Raw genomic sequence first — 25,152 nt, 5'->3', positions numbered from 1 at the left:
AATCTTTTCAGCTTCCACTGATCTCTCGACGAGAGAGAGACCAATGAGCTGTGTCCAACACAGGATTACCATTGGCTGGATATTATTTGGTCATTAGACCAATCTCAACACACCTGAGATACAGTCATACGTGAAAATATCCGCATGTTCAGTTTCTGAGATATTTATACCGACGTGTGTGGCACCGATTACCATGCCTTCTTCAAAGTCACTTAAATTTTTCGTCTTCCCATTCTCATACTGAACTCTACACATAAAGCATCCCTATCTGTATCTGCTGACGTGCGTTATATCTCGTTTTACGAACACGTGTTACTGAAAGAGCGATACATTTCATGAAAAGAGTAGGTGTACCCAATAAAGTGGACACTCATTGTATGGTCCTGAAAGGTATGATGTTCGACGGACATCAGTTACATCTGATGATGTGGCTATCTATATTTCAGAAGATAAGTTCTCTCTCCCCCTCTTACTTTGTGAAATACCTGCAACGTCCATCACTCCAGAAGTTATTGACAGTGTGCATGATTTGATGATGAATGATCGACGAGTGACAGTTCAATGCAATTGCCAGCGTCTTGGGCACCTCATCTGCATGTGTGTATCGCATAATGACAAAGGGTTTAGTTATGAAAAGGGTGTCAGTACGATGGGTTCCAAATTTGTTGACAGTATATCATTAATGCACAAGAGTTAATCAAGTCAGGTCAATGTTTGCATCGTTTTCAAGCAGATCCAACAAATTTCCTTGCAAGGTTTGTGACTATGGATAAGACGTGGGTCTGTCACTTTCCTCTTCTCCTCCAAAGAAAGCCAGGCCGATTTCTTCTGTTGGCAAGGAGGATGGCATCGGTTTTTTTAGGATGTAGATGGAGCGTTGTTAGAGGATTGCCTTCAGAAAGGGCATATTACGCAGACCATGTGAGGCGTTTGTAAACATCAAAGACAAACACCGAAACAAACTCGGAAAGGAGTCTTATTTCACCAAGTCAACCGGACTGTTGACAAGGCTCTCATTGCCATGGCTGCGCTGCACGAGTGTGGCTTTTAAATCTTGGACCATCTCCGATATTCACCATCCAACTTTCATCTATTTCCCAATTCCTAATCAATTTTCCTACCGACAGTGACGTCATTGATGCAATGGATGCATTCCCGGAATCCTCAAAAAACCCTTCATACTCAGGCGGCTACAAACTTTTCAAACAACCCTTGTATGAAAGGATTTGTTGCCATATTTCCCTAAAAGTATTTTACCTTTACGTTATAATTCACGTTGTGGGCAATTTAAAACTAAAATGAAATTATTAAAATTTACCAAAGTTCAACTAATTTTTTTTTAAGAAAAGTATCTGTAGAAGTAAAAACTTAGAGAGAAGGGCCGGGTCAAAGAACAGCTTGATTTAGTATACAGACTTTATTCATGAAGTGCACACTCGAGAAATTTTTGCTTATTTTCAAGGGTTAGTGGCAACTCACCTCTTCAGATTCTGGTTTTCTCATCCATAATTTGAACTCACTCCTGGAGAATATTCATTTCGAAGAACTGCGAACCCGAAAGAGCTCCAATAATCGCTGAAGTAGTTAATACTTACAGAAAAGTTCCAGCAGAGCAAGAAAATCATTGGACTATCTCGAGCGACGCTTCGATCAAGCATGTGTATGCAAATATCTTTGCCCGAAGGTGTATCAGACTCTCGAGAAACCTCTTCGACACACACTTGAAGTATTTCGCATAACACTCAAACTCGAAGCACGGTGCATAAAATTACGGACCCAACATTAGCATCCCTCCACCGATGTTCTCGTGCCCTGTTAAGAACCCTTCCCAAGGCAGAATCTTTTAACCTTAAACTCCATTTAAGCGGCAGCGGATCGATAGATGAGTTTGCTGAGCGGGCAACCTTGTTGGTGTCCGACAAGGACGGCAACAGCCGGTATTGATCCCCTAGTGTTACCCGGGAACTTACAAAGTCAAGGGCAGTGCGTCCTTGATAGTTTCAATCCCTCAGTAGCACTTGGATAACACACAGCTGATTGCCCAGAGCGGTGACTTGTGTTTGGGAGGCGATTTTAACTACCTGTTTAAATCGAGTTGCTTGGATATTTCTTATCCAAACCCAGCTTGGATAAGAAATGTCTTTTGATGCGTTCCTACAATGGGATTATAAAGGAATAGAAAGAGCCTTTAATCCGAGCTACCAACAACTTTCTGTCACCAGCTGCTGCTTGTATGGATGTCTCAGTTGCCTACCAAATGCTGATTGGACAAAAGTATGGTAACGCAAACTGGTCTGCTACTGGAAGCAGCCAGTTATTGCATCACTTGTCGGTTGTATGATTGGTTTAACAGCCTCATTTCCTTTTGGCCTATCATGAAATAATGGTTATAGCTGTTGATTGTCAACTACTCTTTGTGTCCCATTATCTTGAAACCCTCTATAAGAGACCGACTAATTCGGCCACGTTGTGGCCGAGTTAGTCGGTCTCAGGCGAGGGTAGAATTGTTTCTCTCCCGGAAACTTGGGATTTTCATCCAGCAAACTGAAAACCGATCACAGAACACACGTCTTTGGACAGCATAACGCCGTAGAACGTTTATAGTATTCCTGGTTCTTTGTTTCTCTATGCGAGACAAATTCACAATGAACAAAGCCCTGTGAGTCAAAAAAATATGATAAACATGATCTTCATATTTGATTTAAGACTCTTCGTTTTTTTGGACCTTGGAGAAAACAGTTTTCAATTGAGAAGATTGGGCCTTTGTTTCCATGTCACGGCCATACACTTACTATTGTCACCAGTAACGATGGAAGAAATAGTGTGGGTCAGTGGCAGCACATTCGCCTCTCTGTGATCGTCAGTGAGGATGCGTGGCATGAACTTGGCTGAAACGAGTCGCGTTCCTAAATCCTTTGTTAAAATTTGATTGACAAGTCCCATAAGAAATACTAATTTCACCAGTAAATTTGCGGAAAGTTAAACTTCCTGATCACATCACTAATACGAATCATTGGTTTTTGAAGGTGGAGGGGCTGCTAGAACGAGGATCATCTTCGACTGAGAAGCGGCCCTCTTTAAACTTTAATCAATGAAAAGTCTTTGAAGGTTACATAGCTCCTTCTCCGAAAGCCATTTTTAATATTCGTTGGTTTCTGTTTCACTTTTCTCTAATTTGAAACAAAATTTGATTCAAATTCTCTGATCAGGAAAATCATTCATTTTAAAATGCTACTAAATACGTAAAACGCCTTCTGTTCAATGCGCTAATTCAGATTGACTGCGGATAAACGGTTGATTCATTCGTTGCTATGTCTGGAAGAGTCACTAAACATGTTGCGACAAGTCACAACTCGCTACGTAGTCACATTTTAAGATACTAAGTCAGTCCTCGAACTTTATAATCACACCTCGTATATCAAAAAAATTTTTTTTTTTTTTTTTTTTGAAAATCGAATTTATTCAATCATTTTTGTTCAAAATATTTTATTTTATTAATGTTTTTCTATTTCTTTAGAAAAACGTCGGACAAAATGGAGGCAAACCTCGGCTGGATCTCAATGTCGAAGCTGCTTGGGCCCAGAGTTACACTGGGAAAAATGTCACCACAGCTATTATGGATGATGGTGAGTGAAAACTTTTTTTGATTTCACACTAACAAATGTTGTTGGATGCAGCATGGACCTCTCATGTTAAATATAATATGCGAGGTCTATTGACATTGGCAAATACGGGGATATATTGTACTGAGGTTTAACCTTATTTAATAATTTATATTGTTCAATATTTTGAATTCTGTTACTCTCTGTAAAATTAGTTTATTTGAGCGATTTTATTAATAATACTCGTATTATTTACCAAATAGAGCAAACCTTCAATTTACCGGACGTAATTGTAACTTAGGAAATAGCGGACTGGTTAAACTCCAAAGGAATATTTCTTTTGAGTTTAATGAACCCTCTGGGGTAGCACAATTGGTATAATCACCCTTTTCTCCACAGGGTTGAAAAGACCCGAGTTAGAATCCCGTCAATGACGCGAGGAATTTTTATGGGTCTTTTTCACAACGTGGCCAGGTTAGTCGGTCTCAGGAGAGGATAGCTTCTATGACGGTGATTCTTGCCTATAAAAATATTTTTCCAAGTGGGCGATGGTCTGTTTGAGTCCTTTGGAAGGGAAGGAAGAATGCACCCGTGCTCTCCAATTGAAAACTCCAAAGCACGTAAGGAGCCCTCTGTCCTTAGAAGAACAACCCGGTATCTCCTCATTAATTCTTACAGGTCCTTTTTCCAGTCTCAAGAGGAATTGAGCCTACACTTTTTCGACACTGTGCAGAAGAAAAGGATGGTAATGGACTGCATTAAATATTCTGAGTGACTGAAGATTAAAGATAAACTACGAAAGGAGCTTTGTAGCCCAATAAAGCATCAGTGTTCTGGGTAGCTTCGGTTTTCTTGTACTGCTCGCTAAAATCTGTAAGAAGTTTATTAAAATCGATAAGAAATGACAAGGAAAGCCGTGACGTCAATGGAGAAGAAAACAGTTATGAATTTAATCTTTCGAGAAAGTCGATAATGGATTGTAGAAAAGGTCAGCATCTGTTGTTTTTGGAGCGCATTCACCAATGAGATTTAGTGGACCACATAAAATTTTGCTGTTAGGAAATACTTAAAAGCCATTTTAATAATTCAAAAACATCTAATAAAAGTTTAATGCGCATGCATGTGTATAGCAGACGTTACCACTTTATAAACTCTGAAAAACCAATTAGTTTTTTTAGGGCACATCTTTCCAGATAATCCCTTTCATTTAATTCTTCGGATTTATTTTAAGTGGTTAAGAATATTTTGGGTTAGTTCTTCAAACTCATTCTTTCTTTAATGAATGCATTTTTGTAAAATTAAACTTGTTTAAAGGGTATTTTTGGTCTGATAATGCATTCGTTTGGTTAATAGTGCAAAAAACCCTAAAAAATATCAGCCTGGTCTTCTTAAACGTAAAACCGGATGTTGGACCAACATTTCCCTTTTATATTATTTGCCATTTCTTAAAATTGTGTGCTGTCTAACTCGTATTAACTAAATAAATTAATTCATAATGAATTAACCTGAAGCTTTTCCAATTTAATCGAGAAGCAAAGCGTGATTGAAAGATGACCTATCAACAGTTTTTATTTTAACTTTAGCCAATGTTTCTTCATTCATTTTGATTTTTTTTTTTTTGATTTATTATGATTTCATAGAGACAGATTATTTTTCCACAATTTATTTACTTATCTTTTTATATCGTTTAAATGTTTTTAACTTTGTGGATGCATCATTTAATATACTTCAGTGTTAATTTGTGGTTCCTCCACTCTTAATTGTCATTCATCAACGTATCTTCTTCTGTAGTTAATCATGTTTATCGCTACTGTTTTAAGCCGTTATTTGCAATGCTAATCAAAGATCTAACTCCCATAATGTTTTGTAAAACCGTGTTTTAAAGAAATCGTACTCAACTTGATGCTCTGGATAAAGATCCTTTTCTAATGTAAGTAAATGTGTTAAGAGATTATCCAGTGATTAGATAAAATAAGTTGAGTTAGTCTGTAATCGCAGTTCAAAAAAGATCTAGAACCCATTACAACAAAGATGAAGCACACAGGAATTCAATAACTAACTAGATGAAAAAGTTTAAAGAAACAGGTTAGTCAATGATAAACCACGATCTGGAAGACCAAGGGCAGGTTGTTAATAGTGAGACATTGGAAATGCTGCAGAATTATTTTATTCCTGAACTAACACGTTTAGGACTTACTGTAGTTGATAGTGTTTGCGCTCACTCAGTGTTAAGCAGTTACAGATGGATTGGAAGAGGTGGACCGATCTCTTGGCCACCACGTTTGAGCCCATTTGATATTTTTCTATGGGGACATTATCCTAGTCCGATCTTCGGACTAGGATAACTAATGTGATTCAAAATCGTGTCTCATTTTGTATACGTAATGGCGGTGGACATGTTGAGAATTGACAATCCCAAGAATAAATGTATATAAACCTGTAATAAATTCTTTCCTTTACCCTTTTTACAGATTGATTTTATCATGTATAGAACAGAAGTTATGAAATTTTAAAACTCCACAAGGACTTTATAATGATCCAGTGTAATATATCATATAAATAACCATAGAACTCCATCAACGCTATACATAATGTCATATTAGTGTTTAACAAAATATTTTTGTTTTCAAACATTACTCTGGTGCTAAGTTATTATATTTTTCTATTTATAGATGAATAGCCGTTCCTTAAACGATATATTCAGACCGATAGTGTGTGTAAGCTAAATCTTTATTTTGAACTAATGACCCTTTTAGGCTGGGTGAAATGCTCGTCTTCGTTCGTCTTGTTAAACAAATCTGGCCATTAATTATAAAAGGAATCCCAGTCTTCTAGTATTACCTTTATGGTCGCTCTACCGCATTTCCATTATGCCAGCAGCCAAGATGAAAATTTACCTAATTACTTCAAAGTCAGAGCTGTCGTACGTTAAGCGTTAACTTCCGCTGGTGTTGGTGTGTCTTTTAATCACAGTATCTTCGCAAATGCTCTGTAGCTCAAACAACCACGTCCTAATGTCTTGATGCATTTCGCTAAGAACTTCGTTGCGGTATAATCCGTCTTTGACAGTGGATAGTGGCCATTAGGTGTTTATCCACTTCTTTCTTTACTCCCGTTCCAGGTAGGCAGGGTAGGAGATTCCTCCTCCTCCTCTTTGATGGATTTCTTCAATCCAAATCTAGGTTCTGTTCACCATAAAGGAGTAAAATTTTCTGATTTTCACTTATACTAGCACCCAAAGTTAAAAATTCATTTCATAAACAAAGTTAAATGTTAGAATTTTTGTTGACAACGAAACCGGAATTTATTGCTCATGATGTTAACTATTTTTTCTCTGTGTTTAGGGGTTGATTATATGCATCCGGATTTACGAGAAAACTACGTAAGTAGTTGCTATATTTCTTTGCTTTTCTGTGTAATCTATACTTTCATTATAAGTAATAAAATAATTAATATTGTGAACGATGATACTTTCTTATAAAAATAAAACTGCTCGATAAACTTAACAGATATTGAGTGGAAAAAACAAGGCTAATGAAAATTAACATTAAAGTAGATTCAATTCTTTTTGAGATAAAAAGAAAGATTGATTAAAATGTAATCAAAATTTATTAAAAGTAAAGAACCTTAAATCAGAACAACTGGTATTGAGGCGAAACTTTTGCAATTATTTTTGACTTTGCAATTAGCTCTTTCTTTGTTTAATAAATAATTCTGAATGCCCCAATGAAACCTCGTCTGTTTTGGACATTCGAAACTTTTCTAATATATTGAAAATGAGAATGTCTGCTATTGAAATGCGAACTTTTAATATAAGTTCCAAACTTTTAGCTTCCTTCCTTCGCAGTTAGAAATTCTGGCTGGAACCTATTAATATCACTTCATTAATGAAGAGCCACAAAGCCGAATGACGTCATTGGCGCAAGAGGATTTTACGATGCAGAAACAGGCGAAGCCCGAGTAAAAGTTTTACAAAACGGGAATATTTATTGGAATTCCATAGGAGGTAGTGGAGTCCTTCAGTGTCACGTGCAGATATCGGAAATCTATTATTCGGTCTAGCGAGTAGCGACTGAACTAGGAAGATTTCCAGATAAGGTGTTCGAGATGAATTCACTAATTAAAAACAAATTTTGGGCAATCCACTTCAGTTTTCGAATAATATTTTTAATCTTCTGCTGATGCTGTACTTATTATTAATGTGAAAGTTATTCGACATCGACTATCAGTATGAATATCAACGTCCACTTCATGGACTTACTGTAGTGGAGAAATCACAAGTCTCCACCTTAACGTTGAAATATGAAGATTCTCCATGGATTTTTACTTAGTTGAAATATATTCTGATCGTCATCTGGAGCCCAAAGACAAAATAAATCTTTTCACGGACGTCTTTTAAATCTCCTACTAGAATTCAAAATTAGGCTTGCAGAATTCAATTTCCGTTCTTTAAACTAAACAGGGTTTGGGTTTCTTAGGTGAATAAATGAAGCATCAGTAGAACTGGAGAAGCAGGGCGGATGAAGATTGCTGGATAGTTTCGAAACGTGAGCAGTTTCATATTCCCTTTTGTGCCATTAACTGCTCGATACTAAGATGCAGAGCTCATTAAAATAGAAAATGCAAGCAATCACTGTAACGGCCGTAATGATGCCTGGTGTAGTTTGACACTGCAGTAATAGTTGCAGTCTTTTGCAATGGAATTTCGTTAATATAACGATAACCAGCAGTGTTCGGTGTAAGTCTGTAAATTGCCATGGCAACATGTCAGTTAGTGAGGAAGGCACAAGTCTTCCTTAAAAGCGCTTAAAACGTTATACGAACTAGAAAATCTAAGCGTGTTTGAAGATGACTGTAGTCTCACTGGGTTGATCAAAGTAGTGGAGAATTGCGCATAAACTGGTCAAAACGTCTTGATATAGTCGGAGCTGGCTTGGAAAAATCATGGTGGCCAATGCTAAGTGTATGTACGGAGCCTCTTATTATTGAAAAATATTTAATAGAAATTTTTTTCTGAATTGAAAAAATAGAAATATAATAAAAATATAAATCTTAGATTAATATATATATATTTATAATTATTGATAAAAAATAAAGAAAGAAAGTTAAAACGACAATAACTGTAACTAATATGTAAATAATATTTATGAGTCAATGCAGTTGCAAGAAATCATGCAATACACCCATAATGTCTATAATATTAAGGATAATATAAAGAACCATTAGAATAAGTAAATCAATCCAATAATAATACCATCAGGGATCTAAGAAAACGCAAAAAAAAAAAAAAAATATATATATATATATTATCGCTTTTTACCGACAATCTAGATGACTTCAACTGGGGCCAACCACCCAGAATGAAGGCAAAAAACGACAAGAAGTTCTCTGTTCCTGTGATGATCAATATATGCTAAGTAATTTAAATCTAACCAAATATAAACCAGAATAGGCCGGATGTAAATCGAATATAAATAAATCGAAAGAAGATAATAAAAGTTAAAAAAATTTAGAAATATTAGAATCAAAGGTAAGAAATATAAGTAAAATATAAATGTAAGCATATATTAATCATCGTTGACCCGACAGAGAACGTAATTTAATGATTAAAATAAGATTAAATATATAATACATATTAACCGTATCTAGGACATAATGTAATAGTCGTCAAAATAATGTGGTGCCCCCTATGTGATGGATACGGTAAAAATAAATAATTAAATTAACGCATAGAGAAACATGCAGATAGTAAGAAGAAAAACTAAAGGAGTAGGAATAATAGAACCTGAACTCCATAAAGGCGAAAAATAGTGGTATAGATAAGAAATAGTTTCTCCTACGTCCTCGGATTGCCCTAATAATTTCGGAGAAATAAAAATAAAGAGTGTAGGACAGTTTAAAGACATTACAAGATATAAGTTGTGGCTCGGGTATGCCCGGGATCGCAAACCCGTTCCTATAGTAGGACCCTGAGCTGAATTTGCATGTTATCTCAGCGTGAACTTAAGTAAATTTAAATGAATTTAACTATATATATTAAAAAAAAAAAAAAAAAAAAAAATGATACACTGTAATTTGCAAGCCGGTGGGTACAAGTTTTCTACGCCGTAAGACACCAAGAATGCAAAGTGTATTCTATTTACATATATACATGGCACTAAATATAACGATTATATTGAAAATTATATTAAAACAATAGGTTCAGAAAACAAATTTTTGAAATTAATTATGTTTATCGCTTTCCTGAAATGATATTTCAGGTAAGCGATAGGGAAATTATTATTGATCAACCTGCCGTACAACGCTGTTAAGCCCGCTGAACAATTTTTATTACTATTGCAGATATAAGCAATCCTTAGACATTGCGATAAAATTATATTAGCATGCACTGATTTTGATATATTAGATTTCCAGTTTGTAAGGTTGACTACGTTAAAATTAAATGCATCTCTTTTATTATATATGTTTACGTCTATATTATTATTATGGAATATTTCTATATGAAGATCCAGATAATTTGCTATAGTATCGGAATTATTAGTTTTTTCCAATACTAGTTCTACTGGATATAATTTACTGTAATCCTGGACAAAATGTGGACAATTAAAAACACATATATCATCTACGTATCTATATATAAGTAGGTTATCTTGGAATTCTCTTTCTGTATAATGTAGATAAAGGTTTGCGATTATGCTTGATGCTGGACTTCCCATAGGGGTGCCAGTCACTTGTAGGTATAACGATGTTCCGTTATATACATAATTATTAAAGATGCATAATTTTATTAGAGAATCCCAATAGGTTAAATCAACCTTTATAGCATTTTTATTTTCTAAATATAGTTTCTGGAGGACGACTTTTAAGTTATCAAGATTAATGCTCGTAAATAGACTGTTAAAGTCAAATGTTTGTATTTGATGAATATTGTTATTTTTTAGAGCATTTATAATAGGTAAGTTATTATTTATTATAATAGTTTTATTTAAGTTATTTAATATAATTTTAAGTAACTTTTCTAACATTTTTCCGGGAAATTTAGCATAACTATCTCTACATGATGTTATGAATCTAAAAGCAATCGGTGTTTTATGAAATTTGGGTATGCCATATATAAATGGATATTTTAGGTTATTATACTTTAACTTTAATTTTTTATGCAATGCAATTAATGTTTTGATTATTATATTAGAAGAAGATGTTATCTGTTTATATGTATGGCTAGACTGTAGTTCATTTTTTAAATTTTCTATATAATATGATTTACATATGATTGCATAATTGCAAGCAGCTTTGTCAACGGGAGTAATTACAAAATGTTCATGTATATCTTTGAGCTGCCTATTTATTAATTTGGTATTATATAGATTATCCTGTATGAATTTCAATTGATTATATTTGCTAGATATGATATTAAGCATTGTAAATAGCCACATGTGGTATGCTTCCACCGGTATGTTATGGTTGTATGCTGATCTTATGCAGTATTTAAGTAAATCTAGATATAACAATTTTTTAAAGTTAGATTTATTAACAGGTAAATTAGGTCGAAATTTAAAACCCAGTGATAAAATATCTCTAAGTTCAGGATATGGGATTATATCTAAATTGCCGGTTATAATGTGATTATGGTTAGGATCCACGTACCTATGAAAAGAAGGTTTGTGGCAAACACATATCTCCTGTCCGATGTTAATATTGTGAAGGTTTGTAGCTATTGATTTATAGTTACACGCTTTAAGACCAAATGGTCTAGAATATCTAAATCTGATATTAATATGTAAGTTATTAATAGGCAGTAAGTCATTACGTAAATTAATAGTTTTATGTATATCTAAATCATCCATTAATTTATTTTGAAAGTATAAGATGACAGAGTTTTCCGGCTGCTTGCTAACATTCAAAATATGAAATCTGAATTTGACAATGTCTGATATGATGTGCATAAGATGAGAAGATACAAAGACGTAATCATTGGTTTTTCTATTTAGTGCTTTGAGTACACTAAGTTTAATACTGAAAAGTGTGTTATGTATTTTTCTAATATTTATAGGATCCGTGTCCCACATTTTGAATAAATCTATGAAGTCTCCTATATGTTCTCGGTTGCTTTTATATGTGTTGGATTTACTATATTTCCTATTGCGATTATATTTACGAAGTTTGGCAATTTGAAACATATTATAAACGCAAATATCTTTTAAATTATTCGTCAAATATTTTTGATTAAATTTATTATTTACACCGTATGGATATAGTGTTTTATATTGTAACATGCTAATATCTTCTTGCAATAATCTATCATTTGCGTTATTAATTACGTTAAGTATTGAAATGAAAATATTACCAAAAGTATGTTTTTGGAAATGTCTGAATTCAATATCATGTTCCAGATTACCTGTTTTCTTGCTGGATTTGTTATTATAAGTTTTAATATCGGAACGATGAAGGTTCATTCTAATGTTTAGATTATTGCTAGTTTGACCAATATATTTAACATTGCAAGTACGACATGTGATCATATATATGACGTTATTCATTTTACAGAATATATGTGAATTCGTATTAATTGTAGCATGATTAGGATGTATATAGGGGCAAGTAAGACATAATTTGTTGTTACAAGGTTGAAATTTAAGAGATGGTGATCGGATATTAGTGCCAGAAGCATTATATGCTAAACTGCTCTGTAAAGTGTGTGATATTTGTGTATGTGTCGATGTATTAACATGGTTAGGATTACTATCCAGGGCAACAATAGTATCCTCGGTCACTTTTATCCTACTCTGCCGATGTAGTATATTATTATTATTATTATATTTAAGTGACATAATAAGAGCAAAGTTAATATAACATAAAGTAAAAGCAAAGTTAATATAAAATAAAATATAAATTAAAATCAAGATGCGCAATCATAAATCCATGAAGGTAAAATTAAGAAGGATCGATGCAGTTCAGAAAATAGAAAAAGAAATATAATAGAAAAAGCAATCTTAGGTAGTGTATACTTAACCCAAGCAAAGCTTTTGTATATATTTATAATTATTGATAAAAAATAAAGAAAGAAAGTTAAAACGACAATAACTGTAACTAATATGTAAATAATGCTAATATGTAAATAATGCAAATAATGTAAATAATGCAAAGTTAAAACGACAATAACTGTAACTAATATGTAAATGCAAATTCAGCTCAGGGTCCTACTATAGGAACGGGTTTGCGATCCCGGGCATACCCGAGCCACAACTTATATCTTGTAATGTCTTTAAACTGTCCTACACTCTTTACTTTTATTTCTCCGAAATTATTAGGGCAATCCGAGGACGTAGGAGAAACTATTTCTTATCTATACCACTATTTTTCGCCTTTATGGAGTTCAGGTTCTATTATTCCTACTCCTTTAGTTTTTCTTCTTACTATCTGCATGTTTCTCTATGCGTTAATTTAATTATTTATTTTTACCGTATCCATCACATAGGGGGCACCACATTATTTTGACGACTATTACATTATGTCCTAGATACGGTTAATATGTATTATATATTTAATCTTATTTTAATCATTAAATTACGTTCTCTGTCGGGTCAACGATGATTAATATATGCTTACATTTATATTTTACTTATATTTCTTACCTTTGATTCTAATATTTCTAAATTTTTTTAACTTTTATTATCTTCTTTCGATTTATTTATATTCGATTTACATCCGGCCTATTCTGGTTTATATTTGGTTAGATTTAAATTACTTAGCATATATTGATCATCACAGGAACAGAGAACTTCTTGTCGTTTTTTGCCTTCATTCTGGGTGGTTGGCCCCAGTTGAAGTCATCTAGATTGTCGGTAAAAAGCGATAATATATATATATATATATATTTTTTTTTTTTTTTTGCGTTTTCTTAGATCCCTGATGGTATTATTATTGGATTGATTTACTTATTCTAATGGCTCTTTATATTATCCTTAATATTATATATATATTTATAAAATTAGGATGAAGTTACGATTCTACCTGACGTGAAAATTTCCACGCACTGTAAACAGGCGGCTTGGAAGGCAAGTCTATTTATACGATCTTTGCTAGCAGGAAGAAGGACGTTGTCAACTCTCTGTGCAAGACTGCATTTGAAATATTGTATTCAGGTCTGGAGTAAGTGCCTAAAAAAATAGGACAGAACGTCCGGAGAAGGACGAAAGATGGTGAACAGATGAGTGTAAATCGGTGCTCTTGTCAATTAGAAATTTAATTAGAGATCTGATTGAAGAGTATAAGGCCCTGTATGGGTTGAGAAAACTGAATGGGGAAGGTCTGTTCTTCCTTGTACATGAGATCGGAACCAGGTGGTATAAATATAAAATTTCAGAGAATAACAGAAGAGTGGATCACTTTAAATTCACCTAGAGGAAGCAGGTTGTCAAGCATTGGAATACATTGCCTCCCATCGTGGTATTTAGATAGTGACTGTGGTTATGTTGAAATCAGAATTGGATGGTTATCGTGTGGGAGCTGGAATATTCTACCTTGTTTTATTATTTGGCTGAAAAAGAAAAAAAATTGGTATATATATAGAATACAGAAAGTTTGGAACTTCTATAAGAGCCCGGCCACTTTTAGCGATCATAGAGCTGTTCCTAGTGCCTATCCTTTTGTTACTTATAGGGAAAACAAATATGAAATTTAATAACCCCACACAAGTTACCTACAGGCAGCTTTGGAGTCGGGCTCATGCGCAGTATCGACGTTGTTAAGGTGGACTGCCGATTCTCCATTCTATTTTTCGACTAATTAAATGTTTTTCCAGAACAAGCATATCTTATTAACGGAACATGAGCCGGACATCGGTTAATTAAAGTTCACTGAGAACAGCAAACACCCACACAACTTTGGCATCATTATCAATTTGAAAGGAGACTGAAGAAAACAACGCCAGTTATTGCTGTTTTAGGAATCAAAGCTCTGCGTGATGTTTACAAAGATCAGCGAAAGTCATAGTTATTTTCAATTTAATGTTACCAGCTAATCGATATAAAATCAGTCACTGATACCTCCTAGTATTACAGGGACTTATATTACAGTAATTGGCCGAATTTGATACTTAATTGAATATTTGAGTCGTGATTGTTAGCCAGTTTTGTTTTTAATAAATAAATAATCTTAGTCAAAGTTTCAGTTCTAACCAAGATATGTCAGCACTTATTTTGAATAGTTAACAATATGAGCAAAACGTTTAGAATCATAGTGAAGTAAGTCTGACTTACGCCATTCTGTTCCTAAACAGCTTGTATGATGGAAGTTATGTTTCAAGTTTGTTTGTTGTAGCAAGATCTCTTTTCATATTTCGTACTTCACGTTTTCATGCAGCAAGATGTCTTTTAAGTTGAAATCTCAAATGGGGGATTTAAGTTGAAATCTCGAGAAATGGAGCACGTCAAGAGGCCAACCAAGTAGAAGAACCATACCAGGAAACTTCCTTCAGACCTAGAAAACTTTAAAGGAAAGAGTCAAAAAGATCTGTAGCCAGAAGACTTCGCAATTCCGGTCAGGCGTATGTGAACTCAAAAGGAACACAAGTTCAGTGTAAGCGGCTTGAAAACTTAGATTGTGGTTGTAAAAAAATATGCATAGAGTCCTTAACAGAAGAGGAAAGAAGAAAGCAGTGTGATAATTTTATATCCATGGCCGATTTTTCTCGACAGAATGCATATTTATGCAGTCTTATATATCATGAATCTATAAAGCAAAGGTGGCCTCGGAATGGTAGTTAGGGAGGAAAGCAGCGTACGAATCTGTTGGAGAAGATTTACGTGTAGCAGCACAAAAGATAACTGACAAACAAAAAACAGTTACTTAAGGATCATATTTATATATTTCCCAGCATTTCAAAGTCATTACACTCGAAAAGATAATCAGAACAGGAAGTTCCTTAGCCCTGGTTTGAACGTAAAAAAAAATGTGTGCGCTTTATTGTGAATGATGTCAGCAAAGAGAGACATCTATAGACGTCTTAAACACAGAATTTAATTTACATTTTCACTTTCCTCGAAAGGACACTTGCAAGGCCTGTGGAAAGTATAAACAGTCGATTGATGTAGAAAAGGACAATGAAAGGACAGATTATTTGGAGGGGCAACATGTTTTGCATTTGGAAAAAGCAGAGAATGCAAGAAATCAGCTAAAGGGTTGGTGGGAAAAGGCTCGAGTAAATTCTGGCTGCTATACAATCGTGATAGATTTACAAAAAGCCCCCATTCCCAAAATTAACTGTTTCTGAGGCCTACTATTAGGTGCAATATGTACTGCTATAATTTAGGTTTGCATTACGTCACAAATAACCTTGGTTACATGTACGTTTGGGATGAGACCATTGCATTCAGAGCTTCCCAAGAAATTGCTTCTTACTTGACTAAGCATATTAAGTTGAACAAAAAATAAGCATGTGATGATATACAGCGACAAATGCACTGGCCAAAATCAGAACATCAAGGTATCTTTATCGTGAATGAAACTGATTCAAGAAACTTCAGTTGAAGTCATAGAATTCATGGTTTCTGGCCACTCTTACCCTCCAAACGACTCATACTTTGGGCTCATTGAGAAAGCTGGAAAAAACAATATTATTTGTGTTCCTGATGGATAGTATAATACTATGAAGTCTGCCAGAAGGCACAACAGGTTTATGGTTGTAAATATGCAACAAGGTTACTTATTTTGAAAACAGGAGCTCTTGAAAAAGGCATAACAAAACGGAAGAAGAATGTTGAAGGCGAAAATGTAAACTGGTTGAAAATACAATGGCTCCATTATGAAAAAGGAAACCTCATTCACGATTTTATACAAGTGTACAGTGGATGAAGATATCCCTTTCAGGCAACTGAATGTCAAACCCAATAAGGAGGGTCGACCTAAGAGCTTGAAAAGTACTGAACAAGAAAAGTTGTATGATGGTCCTAGAGTGCTGAACTTTCTAAAGAAAAGAGACATGCTATACCTTCTCCAATACATACCCCCAGTTCACCATGCCTTCTTTAAAGGTATTAGAAGCTCAAAAAAAGTTCATGATCTAAGTCACTTATGACTACGAGGAAGAAGATGAAGCATAAACAATAGTTTGTGGTGACTGTTTTATGATTATAGAATTAGTGATGATGACTTTAATTCCTTTTTTAAAAAAAAATGCGAACATCAACAAAAAGCAACTATAATTTTTTTTTAATTTTGCGACCATCTTTTACATTATAATTAAATTTATTATGTTGATCTTTCTCCACAGAATGCTAAAGCTAGTTATGACTTCAGTAGCAACGACCCATTTCCTTATCCTCGATACACAGACGATTGGTTTAACAGGTAGGTGGATGTTGCTCTCCAGTTTATATAAAGACTTTATCATATTCTCTGCTGTTTGAACGATGTTTATCATATTCGCGTTATTTCATGAAAAACTGCTAGTAATTCGAGATTTTCATCCAGCTGGATGAAAATCCCGTACGAAATTTCAATTAAATATTTAAGAAAATGAATTAATTTACAAAATATGGATATCTTATATTTATATATGTAAATAATTGTACAGAAAGATATATAGATACAATAGCGAAATAAGTATACCGTCGGGTTCTTCATTGCCTGGGGCCCATGGAATGTAAGGCTGGTTTGGGATGATTTTTGAAGACCTTTGGTCATCTGGAGTGTCCAAAATTCATAATTTAGCTTCTGCATAGATATCTTCTACCAACTTATACATTTCTATTATTAAGAAAATAAGTGGCTGACCCATGTACGTTTGTCACTGTCCCATCTCAAAGTAAATTACAAAATAAGTCAAAAGAAACAGTGCTTTTGTCACTATAATCGCTGCTTACAACGTTCCAGTATCTTTTTATATTGAAGTTGAAGCCTTATTTATCATCCATTTAATATTTATTTTTATATCGCTGTATAATCATTGCTCCTCACTATAACCTTTCGTTTTTAGCCACGGAACCAGATGCGCAGGTGAAGTGGCAGCAAAGCGAGATAATGGTGTGTGCGGAATTGGTGTAGCCTATAACTCCAAAGTAGCAGGTGGGTAGCACCATCTTCATATCATCACAATAAATGTCAGTCGTAGAGATTATTCGCTCTTAGTTTTTGCATACGAATTCTTTTAACATTCTCTTCTAATAATTGAGTATTGAATTAAATATAAAACGTAAAGGTAAATTAAAACAGTAAAATTTATTTGGTGTGAATTAATTTTCAGGGAGACTGTTTATATTACATTAACTGCTTGCTAGACATCCCGAGCTTCAAAACTGTTTGGTTTCTGTTTATCAAGGAATCCGAATGCTGGACCAACCTTACATGACCGATCTGATAGAAGCAAATTCTATGGGTCACGAGCCAAATCTCATTGACATCTACAGTGCCAGCTGGGGCCCTACAGATGATGGAAAAACAGTCGATGGTCCTAGGAATGCTACTATGAGGGCAATTGTACGCGGTGTCAATGAAGTGAGTAACATTCAGGCAATAATATTGATGTACTTAGCTTGCTTAATTAATTATGTACACTGTGCATAAACTACAATACCAAAACTCTCACAACTATCAACTGGAAAGGTTTATATATTATGCAACTCTCGCCACATTCATTAAATCAACCCCATTGTGAAAGAGACCATAAAAATTCCTCGCGTTATTGACAAGATCTTAACTCAACCCATTTCCACCCGGTGTACATTATCCTGACTTATAAAAACTGTGCTACAGGCGAGACCTGAATGGACACACTTTTTTTTTAAAGTTATAAATCACATGCAAGACCAAAAATAAAAGTCCCAAAAAGTAACACCAGGGTGAAATTTTCTGCTAATTTCTGTGCTAAACAAGGTTATTCAGATCACAATATAGACTGAAGTCAGGAAAATTAAATAATTATTATTTGATAAATAGGGAGAAATTATGGTGCCATTGAAAATATGTAGTTAAGCAACTGTGTCAGTGGGTGAGCAATACGAGTTGATGCCTCATCCCCAAGGAAAATGATTGTGCCCTAGCAGCTTGTGAAAATGTAAAGTTTAAACTTTATTGTAATAAGTTTCCAATGCAGTGGAATTCATGGAAAATAGTTGAAGATACTCAACGAAGTGAAACAATCAGACAGTCGTGAAATCTTAAATTTATTATAAACTTTGTTCTTTTAAGTTAATGGTTAAACTGTCTAGGATACTTATTGTTTAATGGTTGAAGTATATTTGTTTTATTATATACAAAAAATAGAATAAATCGGTTTATAACACTAGCATAGCTGTAATTTCTATATTTTCTTCAGGGTAGAGGAGGCCTTGGTAACATCTACGTGTGGGCTTCTGGAGATGGGGGAGAAGATGATGACTGTAACTGTGATGGCTACGCTGCTTCTATGTGGACCATTTCCATCAATTCTGCAATCAACAATGGCGAAAACGCCCATTATGACGAGTCTTGCTCGTCCACGCTAGCCTCAACATTCAGTAATGGAGCTAAAGATCCCCACACCGGTGTGGTGAGTTCTCTTACTCTGATCATCTATTTTCTTGTCACATGCTAAAAGGGGAATCTTAAAATATAACCGTGTATTCAGTTCCTGTTTGAAGTAATAATTTAAAATGAAAATAATATAATTCCTTGCACGGTTCAAGTTCTTAACTAAGGTTAGTTAAGATATTTAATATACAAACACAGGGCAAAAAATTAAATTATTCTCCTTCAGCACGAATCATTTCATGAATTCTCGTTGGTGAGATTGAACTAGACCTTTTAGATAGATTATATCAATATTAGGCCATTCTTAAAACAATTCAGCCCGTAATTTATTCAGGTTTCGGGAATGCTGTTATTACGTTGTAACTTCCCATTCAAGATAACTCCATATATTATCTATAGAATTTAAGTCTGACTTGACTATACAATTTTAATGGCCTACCATTCCCTGGTTTTCCTTGTTCCAGTTTAAAACAGTAGACCCTGTGAATCACAGTTTTCATCCTGGAATACAGAAGTATTGAAATCATGAGTGTCTCTCAGATGATCAGCAGAGGGCACAACCTAATCCTCCAGAATATTTGTATGGCCATCCTGATTCAATCTAATTAGTATTTCAAGCAGAGGACTCACTTTAGAGTATAGGAAAACTTGGATTCGTCAGACCACAACACAGCTTTCCAGTCATCAACAGTCCACTTTCATGCTTTTAGCCCATATCAATCTGCCATTTTTATGCGTAGCTGTTAACATTGGTCTTTTTCAACAGATCCTACTTCAGAATTTCGTTTACTAGATGCAATATTCCTCGCCGACCACAATCACTTAGAACAGACTTTTGATCAGAGTTCTTCTGCTGATTTCTAGTTGGTTTCGACTCAAACCATTCCTTAAAAACTTATTACTGCTCCTTCTGAAACACCAGCAAATTCACTTTAACAGGATGTCTATCACTCCTTTGAGTGCAGTAAGCAAAGAGGAGTAGAAGATATACGTGTTTAATCTATTATATGCCCTGAACACCACAAGTGACATTTTTTGCCTGGTGACTGTCAAATTTAATGATTAAAAGATGTTTAAACTTTCTGGAGAGTGTCTATATAGAGGGTGTTTCATAACATGTGGGCCATACTTTCAGAATTAATTCAGGATCTGAAAAAAGTTAATATAAACATGTATTCAAATTGATAATGAAAATACGGCTTCGCGTTAGGAAACGTCATGTACATATACAGATGCATGATTTATAGATGGGCCACGAGCAGTTTCTTGAATTTTAGATGGCCGTTATTGAAAAGATTGAGAAATATTTAAGTTAAAGCACTTTGATTTCCATTTATTTCATAACATTTGCAAATTGTCTTTATGACATCGAACTCAACTAACTCTATGATTTTGTTCCCTAGGCAACCACAGACTTGTACGGCAAATGTACCAAGACGCACTCTGGTACATCTGCTGCAGCTCCGGAAGCGGCAGGGGTATTTGCTCTGGCCATCGAAGCTAAGTGAGTAGTGCAGTAGCATCCCCTGATGATTACATTGTGAAATTGGAAGTTTAAACTTAACTGTCTGATTATAATTTATAAATTAAATGCATGCGTCTATACAGTATTTGTATATGGATAATTGTTATACTCTTAAAGAGAGGAGTTGTTGGACTTTATGGGGACTGAGAATACAATAGGATATTGACTCGATGAATAAATTGGATGGAGATCTTAAATATCTTAAAGGATACCTTAAAGATTCCTACATTACTTTAAAGATTTCTTTTAAAGGATGCTTTAATGATTCCAATTTGAAAAGTTGCCTTGGGGATTTTGGTTTAATGCCATCTTACGGATTCTAATTTATGGATTCCTTAAGGATTTTTGTTTAAAGATATCTTCATAATCCCATATTAACAATTAAACTTCCAATTAAAATTGGTTTTGAATGAAGTGTTTCGGTTTCTTAATATCCTGAACTGTTTATTTTCAGCCCTAACTTAACCTGGAGAGACATGCAACATTTGACAGTGCTAACATCTAAACGCAATTCCCTGTATGATAGTAAAGGTCGATTTCATTGGAACATGAACGGGGTTGGGCTCGAATTTAATCACCTTTTTGGGTTCGGCGTGCTCGATGCCGGTGCTATGGTCGCTTTGGCTAAACTATGGAAATCAGTCCCTGCTAGGTACCACTGCGAGGCAGGAACAATATCCTCACCCCAGTAAGTATTATGTGAGAGACTTTTCCTGGAGAAAAATAATAAATGTTAACATGTAATCTGAGATTTAGAGATATATCCATGCTCCTGCCTTTTATTCACGTTTGTATTTGTTTTTTTGTTTTTTTTTTAATACCAGCGAAATACCAGGCAATCGTAGCTTGTTTCTTCACATCGTCACCGAGTCATGTTCAGGGACAGACACAGAAATTAACTATGTAGAACACGTGCAAGCTGTGGTTACACTGAACAGCACACGACGGGGAGATGTTACACTTTTCTTGGTATCTCCCATGGGCACAAGGTAAGAAGTGATAATCTCTCAATCATGTTTTTCTTTAATATTCTTCGATCACTTTTATTAGCGTCAACGTATCCACTCAGATGAAACAACTCGAACAGTATTTAGCATTTTAAGGAACATTAGCTAGCTTCGACATGGAGAGGATGTTCACCAATACCCCTCTCACGTGAATCACACACCAAGAATTCATGTCTGTGGAACTTGAATTGTAGGGTTTAGGAGCATCAGCAACTTGAGTCATATTGCATTGTATAGATTTGTTGTATAGGATTCGAACTCGGGCCTTTTCCACCCGGTGTTAGGGAGAATGGCGATTATACCAATTGTGCTATCCACGAGGGCACCCATCCATTGCCACAGTCGGAGTAGTGAAGGGTCTTACCTAACTTCCTGCAAAACTGCAGTTCCCAAGAGTTTTAACCCGAACTATAGAAAATAAAATGCATTTTACAATTAAATCATCATTCCCCATAACTTTATTCATAAACCGCACCATAGAGTAGTACAGAATCCGACTCTAAGCTGAAACCCTGTCCAACCATCTACTTTTTCCTACCACCCAGGAGTCTGGGAGACCATAACTAGAATTGTGCCGAACATTATTAAAAGAAGTCTGAGTAATCAGAAACTCAAGTAAATCCTGGATCTCCCCACCATATTCAGCTGGAGGAGAAATATGAAGGAGTAATGATCGTATAAGCTGTGACTGCTTGTTTCTCACAATCAGTCAGCTCATGTATTACATACTGCGCACCACTACAGGAGAAAGGATCTTAATAAGTCTGGGCTATTCGGTACAGTGTCATGTTAAGCCACCTGAAAACTAATTCATCTGCCCGCGTGCATTGTGTCTGTAAATTGCGTGTGCTCTCTGGTCGATTTGCCTGTTTTGCTGGACAAAAAACCCGAGTTTCTGGTGGAGGATCTTGCTGTCCAAGCCTAAGACCGAATAACTCGGCCACGGAATGAAACAGCCCATAAGTTCCTCGCCTCATTGATAGGATTCGAACTCGGACCTTTCCCACCTGGAAAGGAACGACGGTGATTATAACCACTGTACTACCGCACAGATGGATATCCGATACTGCCTAGATAACATCAGCTGCACCCCATAACCACGGAAGAATATGGTTCTTCGCTCAACGGGCTTACCTCTGCAGTAACACTAAGAGCAGCTTTTTCAACCTCTAGGACTGTAGCTCTACACGCACACAACATACATTACACACTTACGGTTCCAAAATTGTCTCAGATCCACATGTGACGTCAAGGAACCTCAACCCATTAAGACTAGCCGCAACAAGACCACAAAGAACAGTTTCTCTTCACTTTGCTTCAACTAAGAATCGGAATCAAGGAACTTATATTATCCCATGTTCGAAAAGGCAGCTTACACGGTCTTTGCCTTTTCGAATCTCCAATGTAAGTTCGTGACATGTTCATTAGACATTCAAGACGATTGTTTTCGGATGTTTTGTTGCCGATCAAGATCCAGTAGAACTGATCGAAAAGAACAGAATTTTTCCTATTCATCTGAATGTACGAGTTTTACGTCTAGGAATTTCCGATTTTATTATTTATTATTAGACATAGAAAGACGAAAAGGAAAAATTTAATGAAATTTTACTTAATTGACTTTTACTAAACATTAGATTGGCAAAAAGATACCTGTACGAGTATATTATATTACCAGTTTAAAAATACTTATTATAGTTTGTTTGCAGTCTAGATAATAACACACAGAAAATATCAGAAGAAATATCTAATTTCTTCTCCAAAGGATAAAAAATTACATATATTTTTTAATATTTCATTTCGCTTTTTCCAAGAACACGATGTTTTCTCTAACTGGAATTTTTTTTTTGGATTATTCATTTTGAGTTTCTTTTTTTTTTATCAGTGTGGTGCATTTTTAAAAAAAAAAAAAATTAAATGATAGATAATTATATAATGAACCTAATATTTCCATAGCAAACTCATTCTTTGTTTCCGACTCGTAATGGTTGCGCAATGATTCATCTCCAGTGACGTTATGATCTAGAAAACTGATCAGCACACCGCGTGTAAAACGGCCCGGGATTCGAATCCCTTCAGTGATGTTAGGAACTTTTATGGTTATTTTCACTCCGTGGCTGAGTTAGTCGGTCTTAAGCGTGAACATTAAGGTTTTCTTCCACCGAAATCTTTGGATTTTTTGTTCAGCAAAACCGCAAATCGACCATAGAACAGAAGCAATTTATGGACAAAATACACATGGGCTTATAACTTCGAAACCGGGTGGCCCTAATAAGACAGTTTTGTTGTAATGCATAAAATGTTTTGGTCCGAAAATATTTTTGAATATATCGTATTGCGATACATACAATTACATAAATGAATAGATTTATTCTATTCAACAAAATGATTTGTCCAAATAAAGTTGTCCTTCGTATAATGATATTATAAAGTTGTTTTAATACTGCATTGCTATTAATACAACAAACTGATGTTTTGTATTTTCCTTTAGGTCCATGATTCTCAGCCGACGACCAAATGATGATGATCGCTTCGATGGCTTCACCAAGTGGCCATTTATGACCACTCACACCTGGGGAGAAAACCCAAGAGGAAAATGGACTTTAGAAGTCCGTTTTGAGATTCAACCTCAACAGAGTGGCTTCCTGAAAGAATGGACTCTAATGATTCATGGAACGCGCGATCCACCTTATCGCGATCTCCCAGTGGAGGATGAAAATTCAAAACTCGCCATAGTAAAGAAAGCTCACGAAATAGGTTATAAAATCTAAAACCCAACTTGAATCCTAATCACGCTTAGCCCATTGTGTATAGTGGCTCCTACTACCTAAAGCGCTTTGGTCCGAAATTGTCGTACACTTTTCCGTTGAAACCTGCTTCTTGCTCTCCATGATGGCTGTTTAATTAGGACTTCAGTTATATATGCATCATGTTACAGATACTATAGTTTCTGCAATATAATGCAAAAATCATTTGATTTTATTTCTTGCTATCCTTGCATTACTAGTTATTGCGAATGTAGCTTTTGCAGCTCCTTTCAACGTTCTCCTTACCATGCGTTGTATCGATCGGTAATATTGTTCAACCATTACACACGCACACGGATAAAGATTATGTTGAAAGGCTAAATTCGTGGAAGGTGCCGTGTGAATAGCATTATATCAATCCAGTCTCTCCATCTCTTTTTGTTGAAATTCCAAAATTAATATAACTCTCTTTAGTAGAGCTGTCCTCAATCAAATTATCAATGTTCTGATTTTTCAGTAATCGGAAATCCAAGATGCTTGCGTGAATAGGGACCTGCTGTTTTCCTTTATGTTTTCTCTTAATATAGGTCTTCTGGCTATTTTTTTTTTTTTTTTTTTTTTTTTGCAGATTAGATTGTTTGCCTCTGAACGTGTAACGTTACCTTTAAGCATCTCCCAAACGTGGTCATATCAGAACACCCAACAGCCTCCCTGTTTTTGTGTTATCCAACAGTTTTTTCCAAAAAGTGAACGCAAAGTTTAGG

At 35.1% G+C, this 25,152-nt stretch overlaps 1 protein-coding gene across 1 annotated transcript in view; it reads left to right on the top strand.

The window, feature by feature from the left end:
• The window catches only part of amon (prohormone processing protease amontillado), a 122,868-nt gene extending 97,879 nt beyond the window's left edge, over positions 1-24,989 (top strand). Inside the window, exons 4-13 of the mRNA XM_090386527.1 lie at positions 3,518-3,626; positions 6,947-6,984; positions 16,876-16,952; positions 17,581-17,669; positions 17,923-18,098; positions 18,919-19,131; positions 20,516-20,616; positions 21,092-21,325; positions 21,462-21,626; positions 24,133-24,989. Coding sequence (XP_090242653.1) covers positions 3,518-3,626; positions 6,947-6,984; positions 16,876-16,952; positions 17,581-17,669; positions 17,923-18,098; positions 18,919-19,131; positions 20,516-20,616; positions 21,092-21,325; positions 21,462-21,626; positions 24,133-24,412 — 1,482 coding nt within the window. The 3' untranslated portion in view covers positions 24,413-24,989. The remainder of the gene's footprint in view (positions 1-3,517; positions 3,627-6,946; positions 6,985-16,875; positions 16,953-17,580; positions 17,670-17,922; positions 18,099-18,918; positions 19,132-20,515; positions 20,617-21,091; positions 21,326-21,461; positions 21,627-24,132) is intronic.
• Positions 24,990-25,152: the final 163 nt, after the last annotated feature.

Source organism: Mastigoproctus giganteus, chromosome 12 (assembly GCF_048544385.1).
Source record: "Mastigoproctus giganteus isolate SK-2022 chromosome 12, ASM4854438v1, whole genome shotgun sequence".
Taxonomy (NCBI): domain Eukaryota; kingdom Metazoa; phylum Arthropoda; class Arachnida; order Uropygi; family Thelyphonidae; genus Mastigoproctus; species Mastigoproctus giganteus.
This window is presented reverse-complemented; position numbering and strand designations above follow the sequence as displayed.